The sequence below is a fragment of the Oryctolagus cuniculus genome, chromosome 6 (genome assembly GCF_964237555.1).
Source record: "Oryctolagus cuniculus chromosome 6, mOryCun1.1, whole genome shotgun sequence".
Lineage (NCBI taxonomy): Eukaryota > Metazoa > Chordata > Mammalia > Lagomorpha > Leporidae > Oryctolagus > Oryctolagus cuniculus.
In genome coordinates this window covers 137832362-137859777 of record NC_091437.1, presented here as the reverse complement: position 1 = coordinate 137859777, position 27416 = coordinate 137832362, and the positions used below count along the sequence as shown (strand labels likewise).

Below are 27416 nucleotides of genomic sequence, written 5' to 3'. Positions count from 1 at the left end.
CCCTCCTCACTCTGCTGATCATCCTAGGGAAAGGCTAAACCTTCTCTGGGACTGTGAGTCAATAATCCAGCCTGCTGTATCTCACCACCCTTGTCTTGAGGGAGAGAAATGTGTGCAGAACAGAGGAAAAGCGTGAGCAGGAACATTTAATATTGATAGCATTAATGATGGATGCCTTAGAGTAAAACATTGAGCAGAAGATATCACCAATGTCCAGGGATAGATGACCATATGAAAGATGGAACAAGAACCTTAGGAATGTGGATAGGGAGCAGAAGAGGTGGGAGTGGGAAGGGCCAGCTTCTTGTTATTAGTGCCCCATATGAGGAAAGAGAAGTAGGCCTATGGTGGAAGCAGGGAGGGTTGGGCACAAGTCCCAGCACACCTTAGATGGCTCCCACAGTGAACCTGGGTCTCAGCTAGACAACAGTTGACTCAGCGTGTCTGTCACTGCAATAGATACTCAGATCCCAGGGTGAGGGAAGGTTGGACCTGAAGCCTTTAGCAAGAGGGGGGAAGCAGATATGTACTGTACTAATTACCAACTTTTCGTCCTGTATCCCCAGAGAAGCTGTCTAAAGTAGTGCAGGGGTTAGGTAAGATGAGAGAAGAGAGAAAAGTGAGTGGGAGCCCTACCTGGTGACAGAGGTAGGTTAGGGGTGTCCTGAAGCTCCAAATCAAAATGTTATTAACAATTGTGCTGGGATAATTGAATAAACTATTATTGTCACAAATAAAAATAATGTCAATAAACTCATCATAAATTGTAGATATCATAACTAAGAAATGCATTTAATTCAACATTCTGAACATCATAGCTTAGCAATGAAGTACATCGTAGAGTATTAATTGTTTACCTTTGTGACTGTATAGCTGACTGGGTACTGTAATTTGCTGCTGCCTGGTGTCACAAGAGAGTTAACATGAAGCACGTTTGTTGCCCAGGAAAAAAATCAAACTTCAAAATCTGAAGTATGGTTTCTTCTGAATTCTCATCACTTTTGTGCCATCCTAAAGATGAAAGATCCTAAGTCATTTTAAATCAAGAACTCTTTGTACTCAATTAAGTTGTTCTTATTGTTAGCAAATACTCCACCATAGATGGAGCTCCTGGCTCCTGACTTTGGATCAGTCCAGCCCAGCCCTTGTGGCCATCTGGGGAGTAAAACAGCAGATGGAAGACCTCTCTCTCTCTCTCACTCTCTCTCTCTCTCTCTCTACTCTCAAATAAGTAAATAAATAAATAAATCTGAAAAAACCCTATTTCCCTATTTTTCCAGAGTTATTATAAATGTTTTTCATGTCTCATATGGTCAGTCCTAATGTTTTTGCCATCAGAAACTTAAATTCTTGTAAATTAAAAGAAGGTTATTACATCTGATTAAGGATGTATCTCCTCAAGTACAGTAACCCCAAGCCTATGAAAGACTTTGAAACTGTTACTTGATCTCTGATTGGCCAGTACTCAACCTCAGGAGTGAATAATGGTTTACTGTCCCCAGCCTGTATTTAACCTGAATTTATTTTTAGATTTTTTATTTTTTAAGATTTATTTTATTGATTTTAAAGAGTTACAGAGAGAGGTGGAGGTAGAGAGGTAGATAGAGAGAGAGAGGTCTTCAATCTGCTGATTCACTCCCCAAGTGGCCACAACAGCAGAAGCTGAGCTGATCCAAAGCTAGGAGCCAGGAGCCTCTTCTGGGTCTCCCATGTGGATGCAGGGGCCCAAGGCCTTGGGCCATCTTCCACTGTTTTCCCAGGTGCATTAGCTGGGAGTTGGACTGGAAGTGGAGCAACCAGGACTTGAACCGGCACACACATGGGATGCCAGCGTTGAAGGCCAAGGCTTTAACACACTGTGCCACAGTGCCAGCCCCTACTTAAAAATGAGATATCCATGAGCTCATATTCAGAGGACCAGCTATCTATATTTTTGTATGCTGTTTGTTACTATATCCATGGAGAGTCTTTAAGAGAAAAGACTGCCTTTTATTTTGCATTGGTTTGCACTGTGGCCTGAATGTTTCTTTTCCCTTCAAATTCCTGTGTTGGTATTAGGAGTCAAGGCCACTGGGAGATGATGGGGACATGAGGGCAAAACCCTCATGAATGGAAATAGTGTCCTTATAAAAGAAACCCCAGGTAGATAGTGCATTCCATCTGACATCTGAGGACACAGCAAGAAAATGACTATGAACCAGGAAGAGCTAGAAAAGCATTGAAGAGGTAATTGTGATGAGATCTCAGAACAAAGAGAAGCATGTTATAGGGAAAGCCTCTACCTTCTTGGAAAATACTAATGTGGTCATGAACAGAAAATTGGTACAGATATGTACAGTGAAGCTCATTTTGATGTTTCAGAAAGAAATCAGGAAAAAGTTATTTGACAATGGAGAAGATTGTCCTTGTTATGAAATGTAAAGAACTTGGCTGAATTGTGTTCATATTCGAGTGTTTTGTGGAAGATAGAATTTTTAATAATGAAATGAGATATTTGACTAAGGCAACACCTAAACAAACTATTGGAAGTGTGGCTGGGCCTTCTTCATTGCCTATAGTAAGATGTGAAAAGAGAATGATTTAAAGATGGGACTTTTAGTCAAAAGGGAAACAGAACTTAAAAAATTATAAAATGATCAGCCTATCAGTACATGACAAAATGAGAAGGGCTGTCATAAGAGTGTGCCTAAGGGATTCTGTGTTGTGGTGCCACAGCCTGGGGCACAAGCACCTATTCAAGTCCTGGCTGCTCCACCTCCAGTCCAGCTCTCTGCTAATATGCCTGGGAAACAGCAGAAGGCCCAAGTACTTGGGCCCCTGCCACCCACCTGGGAGTCCCAGATGGAGTTCTAGGCTCCTGGCTTTAGAGTGGTCCAGCCCCGGCTGTTGCAGCCATTTTTGGGAGTGAACCAGCCAATGGAAAATCAGTCTGTTTCTATTTCTTCTCTCTGTAACTATGCCTTTCAAAATTATAATTTTTAAAAAAAGATTGTGGCCAAGCAATATTTGGTAAGGAGATTAATAGGATCAACTATCTCAACAGAATGTAGAAGTTATTCATCAAAATCATGAGGACATTACTCAGCCATCCTAGGAAGACAATGGAAGAATGACTTAATGCATTTCAGAGATCATTGGGACTTCTGTTCCTGTCACAAACCCAGGGTATAAAGTCTTGGCATTACAGGCATATCTCCTTTACTTTGGCTCTTGTCTCATACTCCAAAGAATGAGTCAAACAGATAATGGAAAGTGAGCAATTGAAGAAAATTTATTTACTGAAAGAAAAAGCTCTGGATAACCAGGAGGGTTGCCATTGAAAAGGTTTTGTCTAGGGTTTTTTTATGTGTTTCAAATGAACAAGTTTATCCATTTGTATGCTAATAAGTGAAAACTTGAATGTTCTTTGTGAGCCCATCAGATTCTATGTAGTCTAATTTACATGCAAGAAGTTCCCAGAGTGTTTAATCAGGTCTCCGATGGGATGGGCAGAATATTTTGGCTGGTGAAAATCAGGAAACAATTAGCAATGACTAGGTAAGGTACTTGCAGCTGCAATTTGCCCAGACAGCTTCCAAACCACAAAATGCTCCAGGTTGCCCCATGGAAGATCCCTGGCTCAGCGCCTGAGCCACTCTGGAAATCCCAACAAAGGACCCCTGTCCTTGGGGTGCACATTTCAAAGGAGGAGTCTTTGTTGCCCAGATCTACCTCACATCCCAAACTCTTCTCGCTTCACTCTCACAGAACCCTTGATCAAACCGGAATAGCTCCGAGGGATGTGATACCACATGTACTGGACCTAACAAAGCTGCTAAGACCTGATTACCATATAGATTTCAGAGGATGCCCTGAAGATCATCTTTTCCGAGGCAGAGAACTGCCAAAGGGCAGAGGCTCTGTTAGGTTATATGAGTAGGGTCATTCCCATGACCCTAGACCAGTAGACACACAGGTGTATAATTCTAGCCAGGGAGAACCACAGATACTCAATTCATCTTGTAAAAGCTGGGCCATGGGCTATGCCCAGAAAATCCATGGGGGCAAGGCTGCCCAGAGCTTTGGAGTCCAAACTGTGGCCCAGGATCTGCAATGTGGCACCAGTATAGCTTTGAATCTCATACTCATATCAGATTTTATATTTAGCTGAGATGTTGAACTTTAGAATTTTGAGTTGATGCTGAAATAAATGAAGAATTTTGGTGTTATAGAGGTTAGAATTAATGCTTTGTTGTTGTTGTTGATGTCTTTTTTTTTTTTTTTTTTGCTTGTGAGATAGGAATTTGGGAAGTCAGGAGTAAAGTGCTATAGTATTTTTTTTTTTTTTACGATTTCATTTATTTATTTGAGAGTTACAGTGAGAGAGAGAGGGAGGGAGAGATAGAGAGATCTTCCATCTGTTGATTCACGCTCCATATGGCCTTAACGGCTGGAGCTGAGCCAATCTGAAACCAGGAACCAGGAGCTTCTTCCAGCTCTCCAGTGTGGGTGCAGGGGACCAAGCACTTGGGCCATCTTCTACTGCTATCCCAGGCCATAGCAGAGAGCTATGCCCAGACATGAACCTGTGCCTATATGTGATGCAGGCACTGAAGGTGAAGGCTTAGCCTACTGCACCACAGCACAGCCCAAGTGCTAGAGCTTTAATATTTGTTTCCTCCTAGATTTGTATGTTGAAATCCTTACCGCCAAGGTGATGGTATTAGGAGAAAGGGGCTTTTGAAGATGAATAAATTACATGATCAGGTGCCCCTCATCAAATGGCATAGCAGATTTCTAAGAGACTCCAGAGAGGTAACTCACCTCTTTTGCATGAGGACACAGTGGATCTGTGAATCAAAAATGGTATTTCAGTAGACATAGAATCTGCCAGAACTTATAGGGATCTTCAATGTCCTAGCCTTCCATATAATGAGAAAGAAATATCTCTCTCTCTCTCTTTAATATTTTTAAATGTATTTGAATGGCAGAGTGACAGAAAAAGGGAGAGACAGAGCGAGTGAGCAAATGAGAGAGAGAGATAATATGAATCTCTTCCATCTGCTGATTCATTCCCCAAAGGACAGCAATAGCCCAGACCCCAAGAGCTTCAGTCTGGTATCCCACATGGGTTGCAGAGGCCCAACCAATTGTACCTTCTTCCACTGCTTTTCCAGGGGGACCAGCAGGGAGTGGGATAAGAAGCAGAACAGCTGAGACTTGAAGCAACACTCCAAAATAGGATGCCGGGATTTCAATTGGAGTCTTAACACAATACACCACAACGCTAGCAACAAATTTCTGAGATTCTTTTTAGCTACTCAATCTATGATATTTTGTTCTAGTAGCCCAAATGAACAGAGATGGTTTGAAAGTACACATTTAGAGATAGGAAATTGTATCAGATGACTTGTGCTTCCTTCAAGATCACATGAAAAGGACATGTCACCTTTAAAGAATATTTTTTTTTAATAGGCAGAGTTAGACAGTGAGAGAGAGAGAGATAGAGAGAAAGGTCTTCCTTTTTCCGTTGCTTCACCCCCTAAGTGGCCTTTACTGGTGCGTCGGAACCGGCACGCTGCACTGATCTGAAGCCAGGAACCAGGTGCTTCCTCCTGTCTCCCATGCGGGTGCAGGGCCCAAGGACCTGGGCCATCCTCCATTGCACTCCTGGGCTATAGCAGAGAGCTGGACTGGAAGAGGAGCAACCGGGACAGAATCCGGTGCCCCAACAGGCAATAGAACCCAGGGTGCCAGTGCCACAGGTGGAGGATTTGCCTAGTGAGCTGCGGCGCTGGCCTAAAAATATTTTTAAAATAATTAAGCCATTTAGAAATATTCTTCCATGTAAAATGTGTAAATCCAGAACACTGACTATAGCAGAATGATATATGGGGTGTGTGTGAGACAAGAAATGAAAAGATGATGAATCTAAATGAGAAGATAGCTTCATTTGTGTTTTACTGTTTGTTTCAAGTACTAACCCATACATAAATGAAAAAGAATGTACATGTATATTCTTAGCTATTAATATTTTAATATATTATTTTTCAAATATCCTGAAAAAATAATTGTATCTTAAAATACTAAAAAAGAAAAGCTTATTGTCTTACATATTCAAATCTGAGCATCAAGGACAGAGATCTTTTAGGTTGATATCAAAGTATTCTTTAATTTATGTTCAACTTCAATACCTGTTATTGTATAAAATATGGTATGCCTCGAAGCCTTTGAATTTTCTATTCAGGCTGAATGGAACATACATTCCTTAGATATCTTTTATTTTGTGACATCATTCAAGTAGCTACCTGGTTTTCATCCTTGGTTATCCTATCTAAAACAATTTACTGCCACTCTTTCCCCATGCACTCTCTAAACATTCACTCTGCTTTTCTTTTAAAGGAAAAATTTACCATAATATATATAGTTAATTGTTTTTTTAATTGGAAGTCGTTTGCCTGTCAATGTATTATTTTATGCACATCTGAAAGAGGACCTGACATATAATATGTGTTCAGTTATCTTTCATTCAATGTATGGAATGTTAGCAAATAAGTGTTGAAACTTTCTGAATGTTTATTGAAGCCTAACAACTCTATCCAGGCTCCCAAACCTATGATGATCCATGTGTTTCAACTTCAGTATCCTACCACGTAGTCATGCTTTTCTTATTTCGATTGCTTAGACTTAACAAATCTGAAGTTTCAAACTCTTCTGAAATGTAAGGAAGACATTTAGGTAAAACAGAAGCAACATATTTATATATTATATGTGGATTTCTGTTCTGAAGGCACACCAATCCTCTATTTACATTTAACAGTGTAGATACAATCTTTGACAATCTACTGCCAAGGTTTTATACAGGATGATTGTTTTCTCTGCTTCCATATTCAATCAATGCTCTGTTAACAGCTTAAGCTAACTAAGCATACAATTAATATCAAAGAACACAGCTTTCTACATTTCTAATGTTTTTTAATTTCAATTGTGCTCTTTCAGTTTTGCAATTTTACTACTGCTGTCAGCACTTTCTCTTTATTTCTATCACAGTAAAACACAATAAGATATTCAGGAGTTTTTTATGTACTGACATACTGAATCTTAACTGCTGACAGCCTCATTAGACGTGATATATGGGTTGTGATTATAGTTCAAATGGTCAAATACTAAAATATGGAATCCATAGATTTAAGCAATTTGTATGTAAATAACATTTAATAATCTTCTACAAAGTTGTAATGGGATAGTATTATTAGATAAATTATAATTAAATATATATTTTATATTAAAACTGTACTTGGAACAGTATAAGACTGAAAACCAAAACTTACACTGAAGATTGAGCTTTTGTCTTCTAAATTGACCTCCTTAAATTTTAGATTTCTTAAAATTTCCAGCCTACAACCCCCCAGGCTGTCTTGCCTTAGAGCTGATTCAAATAATCCCCTGCAGCTACTAACAGCTTTGACAATGTATGGCTTTAGGTATAAGTACTTTGGTTTGTGGGAGGTCTCTTTTGAAAAGGCCTACCCACTCCCCTTTAGCAAAAAGTCTTTAATTAACCGCTTTCCCATCACCCTTATCAAGGTATGTTTTTTAAAGTCCTTTAGAGGCCCAGAAAGAATTACTTAGAGAATCTCCATGGCAACACCTATCTATTTCATCTTCTCCTAGACTGGGAAGGAAATTGAGGAAGAACTACATACAGGATCTCAACTCTCCCTTATTGAGTCATTCATTCACCTATCCACTCATCCATGAAAAAGTTATTAAGTATAATAACAAATAGTGATTATTAGCATTTGTATAAAGCACTATTAAGCATTGCCTAATTTAATATTAACTCCCAGAGATAGATAAGATTTCTTTTACAGATAATCAAACCCCTATGGTTCACAGCCAAAAGCAGAATTATTATTTGGACCTAGGCTTCCTGATTCTAAAGCCTGTTTTTTTAATCAATATGTTATATTGTATCATAGTGATGAGAGGGAAATTTATCATATGTCTTTTAAAAATGGGAGGCAAATGAACACATATGAAGAGAAGCTTGTAAAACATTCTATATGTGGTAATGCATGTCTGGGAATATCTATATTTTTTTTTGGTGAAAAAAATGAAAATTATCTTGGCCAGTGTTGTGGTGCAGCAGGTTGGGACTCTATCTGGTTCACCATCAGTCCTGGCTGTTCCACTTCTGATCCAGCTATCAGCTAATGTATCTGTGAAAGCAGCAGAAAGTGGCCCAAGTACTTGGGACCCTGCCATCATTATGAGAGACCAGGATGGAGTTCCTGAATCCTGGCTTTAGCCTGGCCTAGGTGGTTAACCAGTTGATAGAAAATATCTTTCTCCAGTCCCTCCTCTGCCCCTCTATAATCTGCCTTTCTAATAAGTGAAATAGATCTTTTAAAAAAATCATTGAAATAGAATTTAACAGATATGTCTTGTTTATGAAAATAGTGGGACATAAGAATGATACAGAAATGATACAGAGGCTACTTTTAACAGATAGATTTCGTGCTTCAGTACCTTACTTAACAAACAAGTATTATTGAATAGGGACTAAGTGCCAGGCAGTTTTTTGGCACTGATGATATACTTTTTAATAAAAATATAAAATCTTTGGCCTTATGGAGTTGACATTTTAGTAGAAGGAGACCAAGCATATTAATAAATTTAATTAATAAATAGCATGCAGTGGTACATGCTATGAAAAAAGTAAAGCAGGAATTCAAGTTTGAAGTCATCGTCTAGTGGATATGGTTGTTTTTATATCATACTGAAATGAGTAATGCATAAAAGTCTTAGTAGTGAGCAAGTATATGGTTGGGAAGAGGGATATTGACATGCACAGACCACAGCGAGAATCCTAGATGTCTTCAGCAGAGTAAATGATGGCAAAGATGATGAGCGCAGAGAAGCAGAGCTGAAGCCACAACATACTCAGTTCTGAAAATTATGGGGAGTTTGAATTTTCTCTACTCAGTGTAGGAGTTCATTCAATAGGGAGTGCTATAATTCAGTCACTGGAGTGAGTGGAGGAGGTATAGGGTAGAAGCAATAAGAATGATTAAGAGCCTTTTATAGTAGTGAAGGGGAAAGATAATGGTGATTTAGATTAGAAGACTAGGGTCAAGTTATGAGAAGTAGTAAGCTTTGTGTTATATTTTTAAGATAGAGCTGAAAATCTTTACTGGCTGAATATACATGTAAATGTGAAATTAAATGTAAGAAAGATAGTAAGATGGGACTTAGGTTTATGGCATAAGAACTAGGTGAATAGTGTTGACATTTTCTGAGGTGGAAGAGAGTATAGATGGGGAAAAATTTCAAAAGTATTGTTTTGACCATAGTAATTTTGAGATACTTATTAGTCATATTATTACACAACTCAGGACAGAAGTCATGGTTGGAGATAAACATTAGTAATCATAATATAAAGAAGACATGGAAATAGATGGCATCACTGAGTGATTTTGATGGAGCTTGAACATAATTTGTCCTTCTAACTCATTTATCGGGTTAAATTCCAAAGTCATAAGTTTATGGTATCAACAGCATGCTAATTTAATCTAATTATGGTGTCTAGGTGGTGGGCCTAGTGGGAGGTTCTCAGGTTATTAGGGACATGCTCTCCATGGACAGTTCTTATGGGAGTGCTGGTTTTAAAATGTGAATTGAGCCAATTGCTCCCTCTGCTTCCTGGTTCATCATGTGAGTTTCACAAGTATTCCGCTGTTGCCATCTGCTGAATAAATGAGGCCTGCCCAGCCCTAGACTGTTAATCTCCAAAGCCATGAGCCAGAATAAACTTCCTCCTTTGGTCATTAGTTGTAATAATGAAATAATGATTAATTGGTGTTTGGAAAAAAAAAAGATACTTTGGGACCTAGACACACAGTACTTTAGCATGTAAAGGATCAGAAGGAGGAAGATGAGCTACAAAAACAGATATAAATAGTATGTACAGGAGAAAATTGACTGTGGACAGTTGAAGAAAGGCTCAAGATAAACGATATGATTGACATTGGAAAACAATTGCTCACTCGTAGACTGAGTGAAATGCAAAGAATCAATCTTGTTGCTAGAAGGATGCCCTCATGACTTTCATGGTAGTTTCAACAGTGTGGTGAGGCCCAAAGCCTGATGGAAGGCATGGAAGAGAAATGGAGTAAGGGGATAACTTGAAGCAGCATGGGATGAACTAAAGGATGTTTATTTTAGTCCAGAAATATTTTGAAAGCCACACAGGGGCCTTCCAAAAGTTCACAAAAAATTGTTTTGTAGTAAACCTATTCATGGATTTTAAACATTTTTTGCAACAAAATAAACATATTTAAATTATATTGTTCCTTGAAGTTTTTGAAGTACCTTTGAATTAAACACAACAAATAATAGCAAGATTTAGTCAATAGAGGAACAGTTTAATAATTTGGTCTTAACTATTTTGAAATAACTCTAATTTTTAAAAATACAAATATATTGGCTTTTAAAATTTAATTTCATGTTCAATATGGGTGAAATTTGTGGTATGTAAACACATAATGTTGGGGCCAGTGTAGTGGCACAGTGGGTTAAGTCAATGCCTGGTGAGCTTGGGAAGGCAAAGGAAAGTGGCACAAATACTTGGGCCCCTGCCACCCATTTTCTTACATTTTTATGAGAAAATACAATAAAATGACTTTCCATAAAATTACATTATTGCATCATTAAATAAGTTTGTAGCACTGTTTTGGAGAAACTATACTGGATTGTTGCATATGGCTTTAGAAGTAGCACAAAACTAATTGCTTTTTAATAGCTATTATTATAAAAGATATGTTTTTACATCTCACCATTATATTCAGACTAGGACAGATGCCCAGTAGCACAATGCTTTTACTACCTAAAATAGTCATAAAAAATATAATTTATTGAATCATTGTATTCCAAGTAATTTGCTAGCTTTTTGTATACATTATATTTTCTCTATTTTTTCAAAAAAGCCTTTTGTAAGCAATAACTAACATTTCACAGATAAGGTATCTGTATTTAGGATAATTTCAGTGTTACACAGTATTTGGAAGTTCTGAGTTAAGCCATGCCCAGAATCAAACTGATACTATTAGTAGATAAGAAAATTTTGCTTTCTGATTAGTACCTTCTAAAAATCAAAGAAGCCTATATTGACTTCCGAATAGGTAACACAACTTTTTTTTTTAAATATTTATTTTATTTATTTGAAAGGCAGAGATACAGAGAAAGAGAGATCGATCCACCATGCACTGATTCACTCCCCAAATGGCTGCAACATTTGGGCCTGGGCTGATCCAAAGCCAGAAGTCAGGAGACTCCTCAAGTCTCTCATGTGGGTGCAGGATTCAAGTCCCAGCTCTGTCTCTTACTCTGTTTTCTTGGGAGAGAGATTTAATAACTTAATGATTGAGTTTACTCAACTAAAGAATTGAGAGACTGTTTATTCATTATTCATATCAGTGACTTTGGGGAGGCTGAGTGAGTTAAAATATATTAAATGCTTAGGAGTGTGCCCAGTGTGATATATAAATACATAAAGTTGTGATCATAATGTAATTGCTGTCATCATTATTACTCTTCAAAGGATGCTGCTATTCTTCAAATGATACATGAGGAAGAATGTACCACTTATTTTCAAACAAAAATTTCTATATCTAAATTAGAGCTATTTTAGGGCATATGTTGTCATAGTTTTTGTAATATAAAGGGTATTAAAATTCATGCAAAATACTCATGAAAAAACTATGAATGGAGTTCAAAAATTGGTGTACCAAAATAAACTTTTATTTCCATTTTCCATGAACTTTTTGAAGTATCCACATGTAATATAAATTATAGGCTATTATTACATAAAGTATCGTGCGATTTTAGATACACCATTATAAGGTCAACTGAAAAATGCTGCCTTGTTATTTTAAAACAATTTTGTGGTATAGACAGACGTGATTTTCATTGTTCTTCTGAATCTTACAAACAGGATGACTTGATATTGTTTTCCAGTCTTGTATCTGTCTAAAATGTTCTCTCTGACCTTTTCTCTTATTTTAATTCTTTACATCAGAATTAACTCCTTCTCTTGGACTGCTTTATTTTTAGTGCCCTGTGGTGGAATTTTAACTAAACGCAAAGGGACTATTTTGTCTCCTGGATATCCTGAACCTTATGACAACAATCTGAATTGTGTATGGAAGATCACAGTGCCAGAAGGAGCTGGTATTCAAGTAGGAATATTTAAAATTTTCTTCTTTGCATTGTATGTTTGAAGTTAATATTTTCAGAGACAAGAGAATGAACATTATTTTTAAAAGCTTAGCAAAAGTTTTTGACTGACATGATTGAATTTAATGGAAAGGTATTTATTCATTTTTTCACCTTCAAGTAACAGAAAGCAAAAAATAATAGAATAAGCATTATAAAAAATGTGTTGCCTCATATAACATGAAATCTTGAAATGATATGATTTAGCTTTGATAATTTCAGAGATTCGTTTTTTGTCATTCTAGACTGAGGTAATTTCCATCTCTCTGTTCTGCCATCCTCAGTATCTTGGTATAAATTCTGGGCCTTCCTTTTTCATGGGCTTAAGATAGTGGCAAAAGATCTGGTCACGGCAGCCTTCCATAGCAATGGCCAATAGCTAAAGAAGAATGCCCCTGTTTTGTGTAAATTTTCACTGGTTCTGAAAAATTTCTCAAGAAACCTACAGACTTTCAACCTAGTGGATAGAAATATTTTAAAATGAAGTCAAGACAGAAATATTTTAAAAATGCAGCCATATCTGTTCCTAAACCATACATTGGAAACAGTAAAATATGTACAATTATTTAGCTCAAACAAATCAATGTCAAGTACCTGGAGTAGGCAAGAAGCTAAGCCACCTGTGATGTACATGTGTTTCAATTAATTTAACTAAGTCAGGTTTCTGTTAGCAAAGAACACAGTTAGAATTCTATAGGCAATAGGGTGTCTACCATATTCATTTAATTGTGATCATTTTGGGGACAGCAATTTGACCAGTTACTCTGTTTTCAATTGAAGTTGTTTCTGGATGCATTGATGGCATTTTACTACTGAGTCTGCATATATATATATATATATATATATATATATATATATATACAATGGAAGATAATTGTGCTTTACCTTTAATAAAAATAACATTTACATTTCTGGTTTATTCTTAAAGTTTTTCTGTAGGAAATTCAGATGTATAACAGTTACAGTAAAAGTATCCAAGACACTATGCTTTAAATTAGATAGAAGCATTAAATTTTAGTTTAAAAAGCTTTTTTTTTCAAATTATATCTATAATTTTCCAGAAAATTTAAAAAAGTTACTGACAGGTATTAAGTGTAAAGTAGGCCAATAAACCAATGAGAAACTATGAAAGTTATATATTTTCAGACTTTTATGGACATCAAAAGACAATGGATATATGTTATGTTCTGGTAGCTGTACTATATATTTTATTTCCAATTTGTACAATTTGGAGATAAATAATCTTGTCATGCTATATAGTACAACTAACAAGGATTTTAATGTCCTTGTCCAGGTTGTACAGAATACATGAAGATTATTAGGAATCTATTTATTGACATCAAGCTATTTCTTTCTATCGATGATAAAATAATGAAAACCCTTGAATTTTTTCTCCAGCTATCATGCTGTATTACCGAACAATGACATCGTGGCTTCAGCACTCAATATTCTAGTAGAGCTGATATCATGGTGAACACCTATGTGTGACTAGATCCATCGCATTGCTCATATTGCTTGTTCTGTCAGCAGTTGTCTATCCTGCTGATTTTCTCCACACTGCCAAATCACTTCTTTCCCTTCTTTCCTCTGTTATACCAATATTTTCTTGGATTTTATTTTCTTTTATTTTCTACTTTTATAGCTCCAACTTATATGACTTCTATATGAACTTTCTTTTTTAAAAAATATTTATTATTTGTTTGAAAGACAGAGAGAGAGAGAGAGAGAGAGAGAGAGAGAGAGAGAAATGTCTATCCGCTGACCGACTCCCCAGATAGTCACAATAGTCAACGACTGGGCCAGGTCAAATCCAGTAGCCCGGAACTGCATCTGGTTCTCCCTTCTGAGTGTCAGTGGTCCGTCCAGGTATTTAGGCCATCTTATGCTACTTTCCCAGGTACATTAGCAGGGAGCTGGATCAGAAGTAAAGCAGTCAGGACTAGAACCAGCACTCATATTGGATACTGGTGTCACCTTAACCCACTGTGCCACATTGTTGGCTCCTCTTCTTCTAGTTTAGCCTATTATTCAAATAGTAGTGTTGCTGAGATTCTGTGAGCTTTGGTTCACTTTATACCATGCTCTCTGTCACCTTGTCTATTTTCATGGCTTCAGCTACTATAATGTACTGATGATGCTGAGGACTTTAATCACTATAGAAAATAAGAAAACATTTTTTTGAATGAAGGACTAAATGGATCATGATTTCCAGTCCTACATCCAAATCTCCTTCCTAGACTGTACAGCATATGTCCAGCTGTCCCAAATTCAATCTTCCCAAAACTAGCTCCATGAATACTTTTTCTTTCTTTCTTTTTTTAAAGATTTCATTTATTTATTTGAGTGACAGAGCTACATACAGTGAGAGGGAGAGAGAGAGAAAGGTCTTTCGTCTGCTGGTTCACTCCCCAAATGGCCAGAGCTGGGCCAATTCAAAGCCAGGAGCCAGAAGTTTCTTCCAGTCTCCTACGTGGGTACAGGGGCTCAAGGACTTGGGCTATCTTCTACTGCTTTCCCAGGCCACAGCAGAAAGCTGTATCGAAGAAGAGCAGCTGGGACCAGAACTGGTGCCCACATGGGATGCCAGTGCTGCAGGTGGAGGATTAACCTATTGCACCATAGCATTGGCCCCATGAAATTTTTTTTCAAAATTGTGAATGTTCCCCAAAAGTTCTATATTATAGAATTACATCTATTCAATTGCAAAAGCCATAAATCAATTTTTTCTGTCTTCCTCTCTACTCAAAAATGTAGGTCAGGTCCATCTTTCACAGATCCCTCAAGCAAGTCCATTTTCTCCATCTGTACTTTTCCCACCCAAGATTGATTGGGTAGCCATCATTCCTGTCTCAAATTCTTGCTCTCTCCTCCATTCAATTATCCATGGAGCAAATAGATTAACCTGCTAAAAATTAAGTCTAATTCTGCTACTTTACTGCCTATAATACCTCAGTTGTCCCCAGTATTCTTAATTCTTTCAGTTCAGTTGATCATAGATCTGGGTGCTCTATTTTCATTTCTTTCCTAGTCTATTCTCACTACTTCAGTTCCTTATAATAAACCTGGCTTTCTCTTGCATCTGGAACTTTCTGCATATTGATCCTTTTGCATGCAGTGCTAAGATCTCCATTTATTTAACTTAATCTTATTCACCAATTCTATCTTAACTGGTTCCCTATGGAAGATCTTCTGTGAACTTGAGGCAAGCCTAAGTTCTCATGCTGTATGTTCTCATAGCTCACCATAATTTCTTCAATTATACCTATCAAATTTGATTGCTTATAATTATCTCTAAGCTCCTGAGGACAGTGACCATGTCTATTCTGGAAGTAAGCAAATTGCCTGAAAATATATACTCAGTAAGCATTTTCAGAATGAATCAATAAGTACCTCCAAATGCAGTGGTGTTTTGCTTCTTTTATTGCGTTAGCATGGAGAGAACTGATAATATGTATTCAGGAAAACTACATTTATTTCATTTATTCTAGACAAACACTATCCAAAACTGCATACATATTAATGATAGTATAATATCTTTTACCTAGGAAGGGTATTTTTTTAATATTTAATACATTAGAAAAGAGAGTTTGAGTATAGCCAAACACTAAGGAAATTTATAGAATGTGAAGCATACTTGATTTTAAAATTTAAACACTGAAAAAGGAGTAAGCACATATTTCAAATTAACTACTTATATGCATATAATTTTAGACATATCAGTAATCACATGAATTTATAAGACACACACACACACACACACATGCACACACCCAGAATCCTCATAATGACTTATATTTGAGATTTTACTAATTATACATTAAAAAATAAAAATGAGACAGCCATTGGCAGGAAGAATGCTGAGAAAATAACAATAATATAGAATAACCATGCATTCTGTAGAAATAACCTTAATAAATAGACCAATTTATCATATTAATGAGGTATTTGTGGGGATTCATTTATTTACTTCGTTCTCTTACTAGAGTTTGTTACATGAATTCCAGGGAGGATACATTCAGCAGTAACAGTCACAATGATCAAGAAAAAAGTCAACATTTATGTGATAAACCATAGGAGAAAATATGTTTAATATATAATTGTGTTAATTTATAGCATGATCTTGATGAGCTAATGTAATCTTCCAAGCCAAGTAAATGGAATCTGAGCATCTGCATGATAGACAACTGGCATGAATGGTTGGAAATTAATTACCTCATAAAGATTTCCCATTGCCATGATGGATAACATCACCTAATGCGAAGTTCCTTAGAAAGCTGTGTTAGTAACTACCTGTTTCAAAATTTTTAATTGATCTCTTTGACTTTCTGTCACAGTAGGTTCTCAATTACTTCAGTCTCTTAAAAGATATCTGGGCATAGCTTACTACTTCTTCTTTCTTCACACTCTACAATTGTATTATGCCAAACAATTGTTATATTTGTACAGAATCCATAATTGCCCATGATTGGCAAATTGTATTAGATTTGTGTGGCTAATGTAAAAAGTTACTATGAAATTTATAGCAATAAATAAAATTGTCCTCTCTCAGTACTAGAGACCAGAAGTACAAAACAAATTTTAGCGTGCTGAAATGAAGACTGACAGAACCTCTCCTCCCATCTCAGGCTTTGGAGAATTCCTTTCTTTTGTATTTCCACTGCTAATGGCTGCAAGCATCCCTTGGCTTCTGACTACATTACTCTAATTTCCCCTTTTGTGGTCACACTGACTTCTCCTCTTCTGTCTGTGTTGAATTTCTCTCTGCATCTTTTTATCTCAACATTCTTAAATTTATCAAATCCAAAAGAAACTTTTTCCTTACACTGTTTACGGGCTGCGGGGAATAGGACCTGATATTTTAGGGAGTCATTGTTCAGCCTTCTATACATATATATTCAGAATTAAACAGATTTTCGTCCTCCCATTCAGGTAACAGGTATACTTGGAGGTAACATTTCTGTTCTTGCCACCTGTATGCTCTGAATAACTTGGGGGGGGGGGGATAAATCATTCTTAAATATTATCTTTCATTTCTCTTCCTATTCAAATCACACAAAATCTAGTAACTTCCCTATAGCAAAGTACCTGATTATCTGGATCTTCCTTTCTACTATTCCTGCTTCTTACTTAGTTGAATCTCTCATAACTTCTCACTGCCATAGACTTTGAAATATTACTTCAATGGACATTCCCATTGTCTTTTCACTTTTGTTATTTTCACCCCAGTTAGCACTGTACAAATAGCACAGTCATGATGGTATTTCTCCTCCTACTTTGGAAGCCATCAGTGGGACACTGGTGGTATGATTTAACAAGTACGTAATTATTATGAGTCTTTTTCTCAGTCTCTCAGATAAAATTCCTTGAATCGTCAATACATACTATATACTATTTCAAACCCTGTATACAAATACAATAATTAAATTCTAACAACAAACCTATGAATTAGATACCTTTACTGTGATGATTAATATGTGTACTCTGACGCACAAAAAGTTTAATGGCATTTTTAGGATCACATGCCAGCAATAGAGGGAGCCAGAAACAAGCAAATCCAGGTTCTCTAAGGCCTACTGTGAATGTGCACTAAGCTCTACTCTTTTTCATTTTTCTATGCTTTTTCTAACTTTGCATGCAAATTTCCTATATAACTACCCTCCATGTTGTTGAATTGCATTACTGATGGTTCCCTAAGTTTAACTCATGGCTTCACTACTCTACAATTTTAAAAAGTCAATAATTTCTTTCAGTGGCAAACCTCTCAATACCTACAGCTCTCAGCCCAAATGTTAACACCTGTATAAATGTTTCCTTTTTTTTTTAGCTGAATACGATATTTTCTTCTCCTAATTTGAAGGAAAGGAAAATACAAATATGAAGAGAGAATTGATCATTGTTTAAGGTGGCGGTTAATTCTGGCCTTCTTCCTGTTCTGGAACATTGCCATTGGATCTAATGCCAATCTCACAGGCAGGGTATCTGTTGCCATGTGGCACTCACCCCTGGAAAAGAGGCACACATTCACTTGAACAGAAGAATGATGATGGACTATTTTGCAGATAAGAAATGTTTAGTGAATGAATTTTTTGAAATTATTTTTAGTGAATGAGTTTAGTGTCTACATTTACAAAGCACTTCAGTTAGATAAAATAAATTTATTTTAATGCAGTTTTCATTTTTTCTGCTTTCAGACTGTAAAATATTTCGTAAATAAGAAGAAAATAGATAAGATGCACAGCTGTGGGGGTCCTAAGGATTCTTTCAAAAGCTCAAACTGTGCTAAGTGATGTGCAACAAAGTAACACATGCCCCTTTCTTTAAATAAAATCTAATAGACATGAGCTATATCACCCCAGAATTTTCCTTCTCAACTTTAAGGACGTTCAGGGTGGTTTAGTTTCGACTTCATTCATAAAAATGATCTATAGAAAATGCATTTGAAGCACTTACAAAGTATTATTTGTGGTGATTGATTTTGGCATATTAAAATCCTAAAAACCAAAAATATTAAAAATGTTCATATGGGATTACGTTAAAAATTTGAAGTAAAAAGAAGAGAAAAACATGAGAAAAATGTGTAATGAAAGGAGAAATGTATTCAGGAATAAGCTGAGTTTAAAATGAGTATTTTTCATTTATATATTCACATATGCTGTGGACCACAGAGCCGATTATTTCCCAATAGCTTCAACCAGTGACAAAAATATAATAAATGATAAGAATCTTAACACTCCAAAAACTTAAATGTTAACTGTTTGCAACATAGCATTGGGGTTCCTAGACTCACCAAAACTTTATATTTTTTAAAGATTTATTTATTTATTTGGAAGGCAGAGTTACAGAGAGGCAGAGGTTGAGGGGGGCTTCCATCAGCTGGTTCACTCCCCAAATGGCCACAAAGGCCAGAGCTGGGCCAGGAGCCAGGAGCTTCTTTTGGGTCTCCCACATGGGTTCAGGGTTCTAAGGAGCTGGACCATCTTCCACTGCTTTCCCAGGCCTTAGCAGACAGCTGGATCTGACAAGGAGCAGCTGGGACTCAAAATCACAATCCATATGGGATGCTAGCACTTGGGTGGCAGCTTTACCTGCTATGCCACAGCGCCGGCCTCTCAACTAAAGCTTTTAATCGATAAAATGCAATAGTGATAGACATGTTCTATATTGTACCCACCCTGCTAGGTGCCCCGTAAGACTTTTACAAAACTTAGCTCATATAGCCCAGTGCCATAATAGCAAAGATCAGTTCTTTTGAAATCTGTGAAGAGCCACAGTGATGTGGTCCAGGCTTTGGGTTCTCTCTTCCTTGGAGAATCAATATACTATTGTATATCTTTCTATTTAGAAATGTATATCCTTACCAATAATTATTTTTTCACAGGTGCAAGTTATAAGCTTTGCTACAGAACATAATTGGGATTCTCTGGACTTTTATGATGGAGGAGACAATAATGCTCCAAGACTTGGAAGTTATTCAGGTAACTAAGAAAGCTGAGCTTAATTAGATGAAGATATAATTATGAATATAAAAATATTTTTTAAAGAGCTCCCTGAACCACTTGGTGTTTTCAGCTGCATTTTATAAACCATGCACAATACATTAAATTACAAGTTTAGGAACATAAATGTTGTAAAGGTGTATCAAAATTTCTACTTAAAAGCTTATTATATAAACTTACTATATATACTTCTTGTTCTTTTCATATTTCTATAACTATTTATTGATACCTTTATGCTCATAATAATATTTTCAGCTGATTTATGGTTCAGGAATATATGTGAACTTTTCTTTCCTTAAAGAAAAACAGAATAAAAGAATAATAGTTAAAAATTATAGTCTGCTTGGTAATTATGGTATGTTCACTCAATAAAATGCTATGTATTCATTAAGATAATTATAGACTATCTGACAACATGGCAAGCATTATAGGTACTTTTATGTGATAATAAAGACAATATGTAATTATTTCTATTAAATCAAAAAATATGGAAAATTAACAGTTATGCACATGCACACATATAAATTCATGTAAAAAGATCAGAAGGAAATGCAAAATAAAGTAGTATAATTTGTTATTCAAGATATTGACTGATTTTAATACCTTCTGTTAGGTTGTTGATGCTTTAAAGGTAACTTATGTAATCACCTAAAAGTCTCTTTCTGTGCAGAGAAGTTATAATCAGGAATTTTATTTTGATAACTTTTCTATTCTTTATAAATTCTGAAAATGCAAACATAATGAAATTATTAACCTATATACTTCGGACATAGTATATTGAAAAATTTAATGGCTTTAAGCTTTTAAGAGATATTTTTTCGGGGTCAAAATTGTGGCATAGTGGGTAAAGCTGTCGCCTGCAGTACTGGCATCCCATATAATTGCCAGTTCAAGTCTCTGCTGCTCCACTTCTTTTTTTTTAATTTAATTTTTTTTTAAATTTTTTGACAGGCAGAGTGGACAGTGAGAGAGAGAGACAGAGAAAGGTCTTCCTTTTGCCCTTGGTTCACCCTCCAATGGCCGCCGCGGCTGGCGCACTGCGGCCTGCGCACCACGCTGATCCGATGGCAGGAGCCAGGTACTTATCCTGGTCTCCCATGGGGTGCAGGGCCCAAGGATTGGGCCATCCTCCACTGCACTCCCTGGCCACAGCAGAGAGCTGGCCTGGAAGAGGGGCAACTGGGAAAGAATCTGGCACCCCGACCAGGACTAGAACCTGGTGTGCTGGTGCTGCAAGGTGGAGGATTAGCCTAGTGAGCCACGACGCCGGCCCTCCACTTCTGATCCAGCTCTGCTATGGCCTGGGAAAGCAGTGGAAAATGGCCCAAGTCCTTGGGCCTCTGCACCCTTATGGGAGGCCCCAAGGAGGCTCCTGGCTCCTGGCTTCAGATCAGCACAGCTCTGGCCCTTATGGCCAACTGGGTAGTGAATCAGCAGATGGAAGACCCCCCCCCCCACTTCTGTCTCTCTGTAACTCTTTCAAATAAATAAATAATTTTTTTTAAAAAAGAGCTTTTTTTCCATGCAGTATGATAACCAATTCTTCAACATCATCAATGAGGAAAGGAAATAAATATTTAGAGCAAGAGTGATGTGGTTTGGGCATAAGCAAGTTTTAAATATAGATTAAGATACGTTAGAAAAATCTCTTAAAATTTTGAATATATTTGATTTATAATAGGCTGGTTGTAATACTTTCATAATAATGAATATAATGATGATGAAAGTGATAAATGAGTACTATTCTTTACCAAGTGCTATCTCTGTGTGAGGATTATTATCATTTCCTTACTGATTTTTCTAGCAGTCTGAGTAAGTGTTTAAAGCTTGGAGAGATTAAGTTTCTTGAGGTTGTAGAGTTAATGTTAGGAGAACACTGGGATCCAGCTGATATGACTCCAGAATCGGAGCTCTTCATCATAAAATTCCTATAAGAGACTTACCGCAGGTTGAGTGAACATTTTAGTTTCTGATTATCTTTGTCTTCAGTGACTGCAGTTAGGACACTAAGAGCAAAGTAAGATCAGAAAAAAAACAAAGCAATAAGTATGTTCTGTAATGATTCCTTTCTATTTTTTCAGAGAAGACATCAGGAAAAAGTCCACAAAGTTATGCAAAGCTAGTGTAAAATAAATATTTACATAAAAAGTGATGTCTGTCAACTCATGTGCTTGTTGACCTTTTTCTTAGAACATAGAATTGACAATTGTTTTAATGATTGTCATCTGAATCTTTATCCTTTTAAGATGTTTGAATTATTTGCCCAAAAGATATAATTAAACAGTAATTGATTCATGCTAGTATTTTATATATTTTTAAGATGTATTTATTTATTTGAAAATCAGAGTTATGGAGAGGCAGAGGCAGAGAGAGGGGTCATCCATCCACTGGTTCACTCCCCAGATGGCTGCAATGGCCAGAGCTGGGCCGATCTGAAGCCAGGAGCCAGGAGATTCCTCTGGGTCTCCCATATGGGTTTAGGGGCCCAAGCACTTGGGCCATCTTCCATTGCTTTCCCAGGCCATAGCAGATAGCTGAATCAGAATTGAAACAGCTGGGTCTTGAACTGGTGCCCATATGGGATGCCAGCACTGTAGGTGGTGGCTTTACCTGCTATTGCATAGTGCCGACCCTAATATTTTATATTTTCATACGTAATGATTAGATAATATAAAATTGATTTACTTAAGAAGCTTAGAACATCATTATAATTCATTTGCTGAGAGGCAGGTTAACACTAGTCATAATTGGGATTAGGTTCAGAGCTGTGGAGTCGTGAGTAAAGCTGCTGACTATCATGCCTGCATCCCATATTGAAACCAGCTCAAGTCCTAGCTGCTCCACTTCCCATCCAGCTCCCTGCTAATAACGTGCCTCAGCAAGTCACGGAAGATGGCCCAAGTGCTTGGGCCCCTGCACTCGCTTGGAAGACCCAGAAGTAGCTCCTGGCTTCTGGCTTCAGACAGGCCCAGGTCTGGCTATTGCGGCCATTTGGGGAGTGAACCAGCAGATAAAAGATTAATCTCTCTCTCTCTCTGCCTCTGCCTCTGCCTCTCTCTCTAACTCTGCCTTCCAAGAAATAAATAAATATTTTAAAAAACTGAGAGTTTTGCATGCTGAATCAACTGCATGCTGTCAGAGTATAAGAAACATTAAAATATTTGACATAGTGTAGAAATGTATATATGAAATAAATATATATGTAAGCATATAAATATATTTTTAATAAAATGAATTAACTATCTCATCAAAACCCCAAATCATGTTATACCATAAATTCACATGCAAATTTAAAAAAAAAAGTTTATTATTATCTCATGTATGGAGTATTGATTCACATGAAATTCAAAACATTTATTTTAGGTGATATGGAAAATTGCTGCTATGACTTCTACAAGCTTTTTTGCTCTTACTTTTTAAAATTATTTATTTGAAAGGCAGAGTTACAGAGAGGCAGAGGCGGTGTGCAGAGGGAGAAAGAAAGAGAAAGGACTTCTATTTGTTGGTTCACTTCCCAGATGGCCATAACAGCCTGAGCTGGGCTGATCCCAAGCCAGGAGCCAAGAGCTTCTTCCAGGTCTCCCACATGGGTTTATGGGCCCAAGAACTTGGGCCATCTTCTACTGCTTTCTAAAGCCATAGCAAAGAGCTGGCTCGGAAGTGGAGCAGCCGGGACTCAAACTGGCACTCATATGGGATTCCGGCACTGCAGGTGGTGGCTTTACCTACTATGCCACAGCACTGGCCACTCCTATTTATTTTTAGGCAGCAATCTAAAGTCATTTCATATGTCCATATTCATGAAGTATGGAATGAAAGAGAATTATGAGAGAAAGTTTTTTTTCAAAGATTTATTTATTTGAGAGGCAGGGTTACAGAAAGAGGGAGAGAGACAGAGAGAGAGATCTTCCATCCACTGGTCCACTTCCCAAATGGCTGCAATGGCCAGAGCTGGGCTTATCCAAAGCCTGGAATCAGGAGCTTCCTCCAGATCTCTCACGTAGGTACAAGGCCTCAAGTACTTGGGCCATCTTTCACTGCTTTCCCAGGCGCATCAACAGGGAGCAGAATCAGAAGTGGAGTAGCCGGAACTTGAACTGGCACCCATGTGGGATGCCAACACTGTAGGAGGAGGCTTATCCTTCTCTGTCACAGCACAGGTCCCCAAGAGAAATTTTTTTTTTTAAGATTTATTGATTTATTTGAAAGTCAGAGTTACAGAGAGAAAAGGTAATACAGAGAAAGAGAGGGAGAGAGAGAGCGAGCTGTTCTGTCTGCTGGTTTGCTCCCCAGATGGCCACAATGGCAGGGCTGAGCCAAGCCAAATCAGAAGCCAGGAGCTTTATCCTTGTCTCTCATGTGAGTGCAGAGGCCCAAACACTTGAGTTATCTTCCACTGCTCTTCCTAGGTCTTTAGCAAGGAGCTCAATGGGAAGCTGAGCAACCTGGACATGAAGCAGCACTCATATGAGCTGCCTGTGTTGCAGGCAGCGGCTTTACTGCTACACCACAATGCCAACCCAAGAGAAATTTTTTTATAAAAAAAACTTCCTGAAAGGCAGTTTGAGTAAAATTTTAGTGACAATCTTTTGGCTAATTAGCAGTTAAATTACTTAACTTTACTATGGTATTATTATGTTATCCTTTACCTGTCTTTTCAATTATCATTTCAGGAACAACCATACCTCATCTTTTGAATAGTACATCCAATAATTTATATCTGAATTTTCAATCTGACATCAGTGTTTCTGCTGCAGGATTTCATCTTGAATACACAGGTAAAACTATTATGTGCTATTCAGGAAAGTTACTAAGAACTTCATATTAATTTTTGAAAATTGCTTTTGTAAATGAAAAATTAGAGTAACATTGTTTTTTTCTAAAGATTTTGAAGTATTCCATCAATTCAAGTATAAAATTACATGAATAAGTCAAGTGATTTCACAAGATTTTATAAATATTTCTTTTCTAAAACTGTGATAAGAATAATTACTATGAGATCTACTCTATTAGCAGTTTTAAGTATATAGTACAGTATTAACTGGTATACTATACATAGCAGATCTCTACAACATACTCATCTTGTATAAGTAAAACTTTGTAACGATGATCGTAACTTCCAGTTTCCTCCTTTCTGAACCCCTAGTAACCACCAATCCCTTCTGCTTCTAGGGGATTGATTATTTTATAGACATCTTGTAGGTAGAATAACGTAGTATTTGTTCTGCTCTGATTGGCTTAGCTTAGTGTTCAAAGCCTCTATGTTCATTTTTGTTGCATTCGACAAAATTTTTTTCTTATAAAATACTATATTGTATGTATGAGAGTAATTTAAAACATTAATGAGAAAATGCAAGTAAAAGAGATTGTTCATTCTCCATGGCATTTTGAAGAACTCTGAGACATATAAGCTTCACTTTATCTGTTCATTTATTGATGGACATGTAGATTGTTTCCTTGTTGTTAATTGTGAATAATTCTGCAATGACCACAGGAAGGCAGATATCTCTTCAAGATTCTGATTTTGATTCTTTTACATCTAAACAAGAAACAAGATTGCTGGTGGATCTAGTGTTAATATTTTGAAGAATTGCCATACTGCATACTGCAGCATATGACAGCAATACCATTGTAGATTTCTACCAACTGTGGTACAATGATTCCAATTTCTCCAAAACCCAAAAATCTTATGGTTTTGATTCTCATTTTTCTTGTGAGAAAAGATGTTGAATGTTTTTTCATATACATGTTGGCCATTTCTTTGTTTTTAAAATATGTATTCAAGTGCTTTGCTTATTTTGATTAGCTTATTTGTTTACATTTGAATTGTGTTTCTTACCTATTTTGGATATCAGTGACTTCTCAGATATATTGTTTGCAAATGTTTTCTCCCATTTTCCCATTTTGTATGTTGCCTTTGCTCTCTGTTGATTTTTTTTTTTTTTGGTTTTTGAATTTTCTATAGTCACTTTTTATTTTTAAAGATTTTATTTATTTAAGATGTAGAGTTACAGACAGTGAGATGGAGAGACAGAGATAAAGGTCTTCCATCCACTGGTTCATTCCCAAAATGGCCACAATGGCTGGAGCTGACATTTGTTTATTAGTTCTAATGAATGGTTTTTCTGAGAATTCTTAGAATCTTCTACATATAAAATCATATCATCTGTAACAAATGATGATTTTACTTCATCATTTCCAGTTTGAATTTGTAAAAAATTAATTTTGCTTGCTTATTTTCCTACCTACGACACACAGTACTATATTGAGTAGGAGTGGAAAGTGTGAACGTCCTTACCTTTTTCCTGATATTAGAAGAAAAGTTTTAGCTTTTTTACCATAGAGTATGATATTAGCCATGCTTATATATAAGCATAAAGCTATGCTTATATATATGACCTTTATTATAATAAGGCAAATTCCTCCTGTAGCTAGTTTGTAGAGAGTCTTTAATCATGAAAGATTATAAAATTTTGTCAAATACTTTTTAAAATTTTGCATCCTTTGATAATATCATGTGATTTTTAACCTTCACTCTGTTAATGAGTTCTATCATATTTATTAACTTTTGTATGTTGAACTACCCTTGTACACCAAGGTGGACATGATGTATAACTTTTTAATATGTTAATTTTTTTCATCCATGTTCAGCAGGAATATTAATCTATAATTTTATTTTCTTGTGTTACATTTGCCTTTCACTATCAAGGTAATGCTGACTTTAATAAATGAGTTAGAAAGTATTTACACTTCAATTTTTTAGAAGCATTGGAAAAACAATGATATGAAATCCTCTTTAAATATTTGGAAGAATTCATTAGTAAAGCCATCTAGTCCCATACTTTTCTTACTTGGAAAGATTTGTATAACTGATTCAATCTCTTACTAGTTATTGGTCTGTTCAGATTTTCTATTCCTTTCCAATTCAGTCTTGACAAATTTTATATTTCTAGAAATTTGTCCACTTTTCCTGGATTATCCAATTTTCTGGTGTATAACTGTTCTTAGATATTCTTTATGATCTTTTTCTCTTATTAAACTATTTATTTTTAAATTATTAAATTATTTATTTGAGAAGTGGAATTACAGAAAGCGGGGGAGAGTGAGAAAATACTAAGTGAGAGAGAAAGGGAGAAGGATAGAGAGAAAGAGAGAGAAAGAGATCCTCCATCCACTGGTTCACTTACCAAATGGCTTCAACTGCTAGGGCTGGGCCAGGATGAAGCCAGGAATCTGGAACTCTATCTGGATCTCCCATGTGGGTGTCAGGGGCCCAAATACATGAGCCATCTTCTGCTGCTTTCGCAGGTACACTGGCAGGGAACTGGGTTGGAAGCGGAACAGCCAGGACAGGAAGGGGCACTTATATAGGATGCTAGCATCATGGGTGGTGGCTTAACCCGTTGTATCACAACCCTGTCCCCCCTTTTAATCCTTTTAATTTTTGTGTTATCAATTTAATGTCTTCTTTTTCTTACAAGCATTTTCAAGTTATGAAAAAAGAATTAGTCTAGAAATTTTCAAACTTAAGTTAGAATTAATGGTTTTTGTTATTGGGCCAGAAAATATACATTTTTTCCTTGTTCTGGAAAGATTTTAGACAAAAAAATTCTCTTAAATACATAAAAGAGACATTTTGATGTTTCCTATTAAAACCATCACAGG

At 36.6% G+C, this 27416-nt stretch overlaps 1 protein-coding gene across 10 annotated transcripts in view; it reads left to right on the top strand.

Moving 5' to 3' along the window:
- CSMD3 (CUB and Sushi multiple domains 3) overlaps positions 1–27416 on the top strand; it is a 1302111-nt gene that overhangs the window by 1120859 nt on the left and 153836 nt on the right. For all 10 annotated transcript variants that reach the window (XM_051844773.2, XM_051844775.2, XM_051844772.2 and 7 more), the window contains 3 exons: positions 12094–12218; positions 19634–19730; positions 24425–24529. In XM_051844773.2, coding sequence (XP_051700733.2) covers positions 12094–12218; positions 19634–19730; positions 24425–24529 — 327 coding nt within the window. The remainder of the gene's footprint in view (positions 1–12093; positions 12219–19633; positions 19731–24424; positions 24530–27416) is intronic.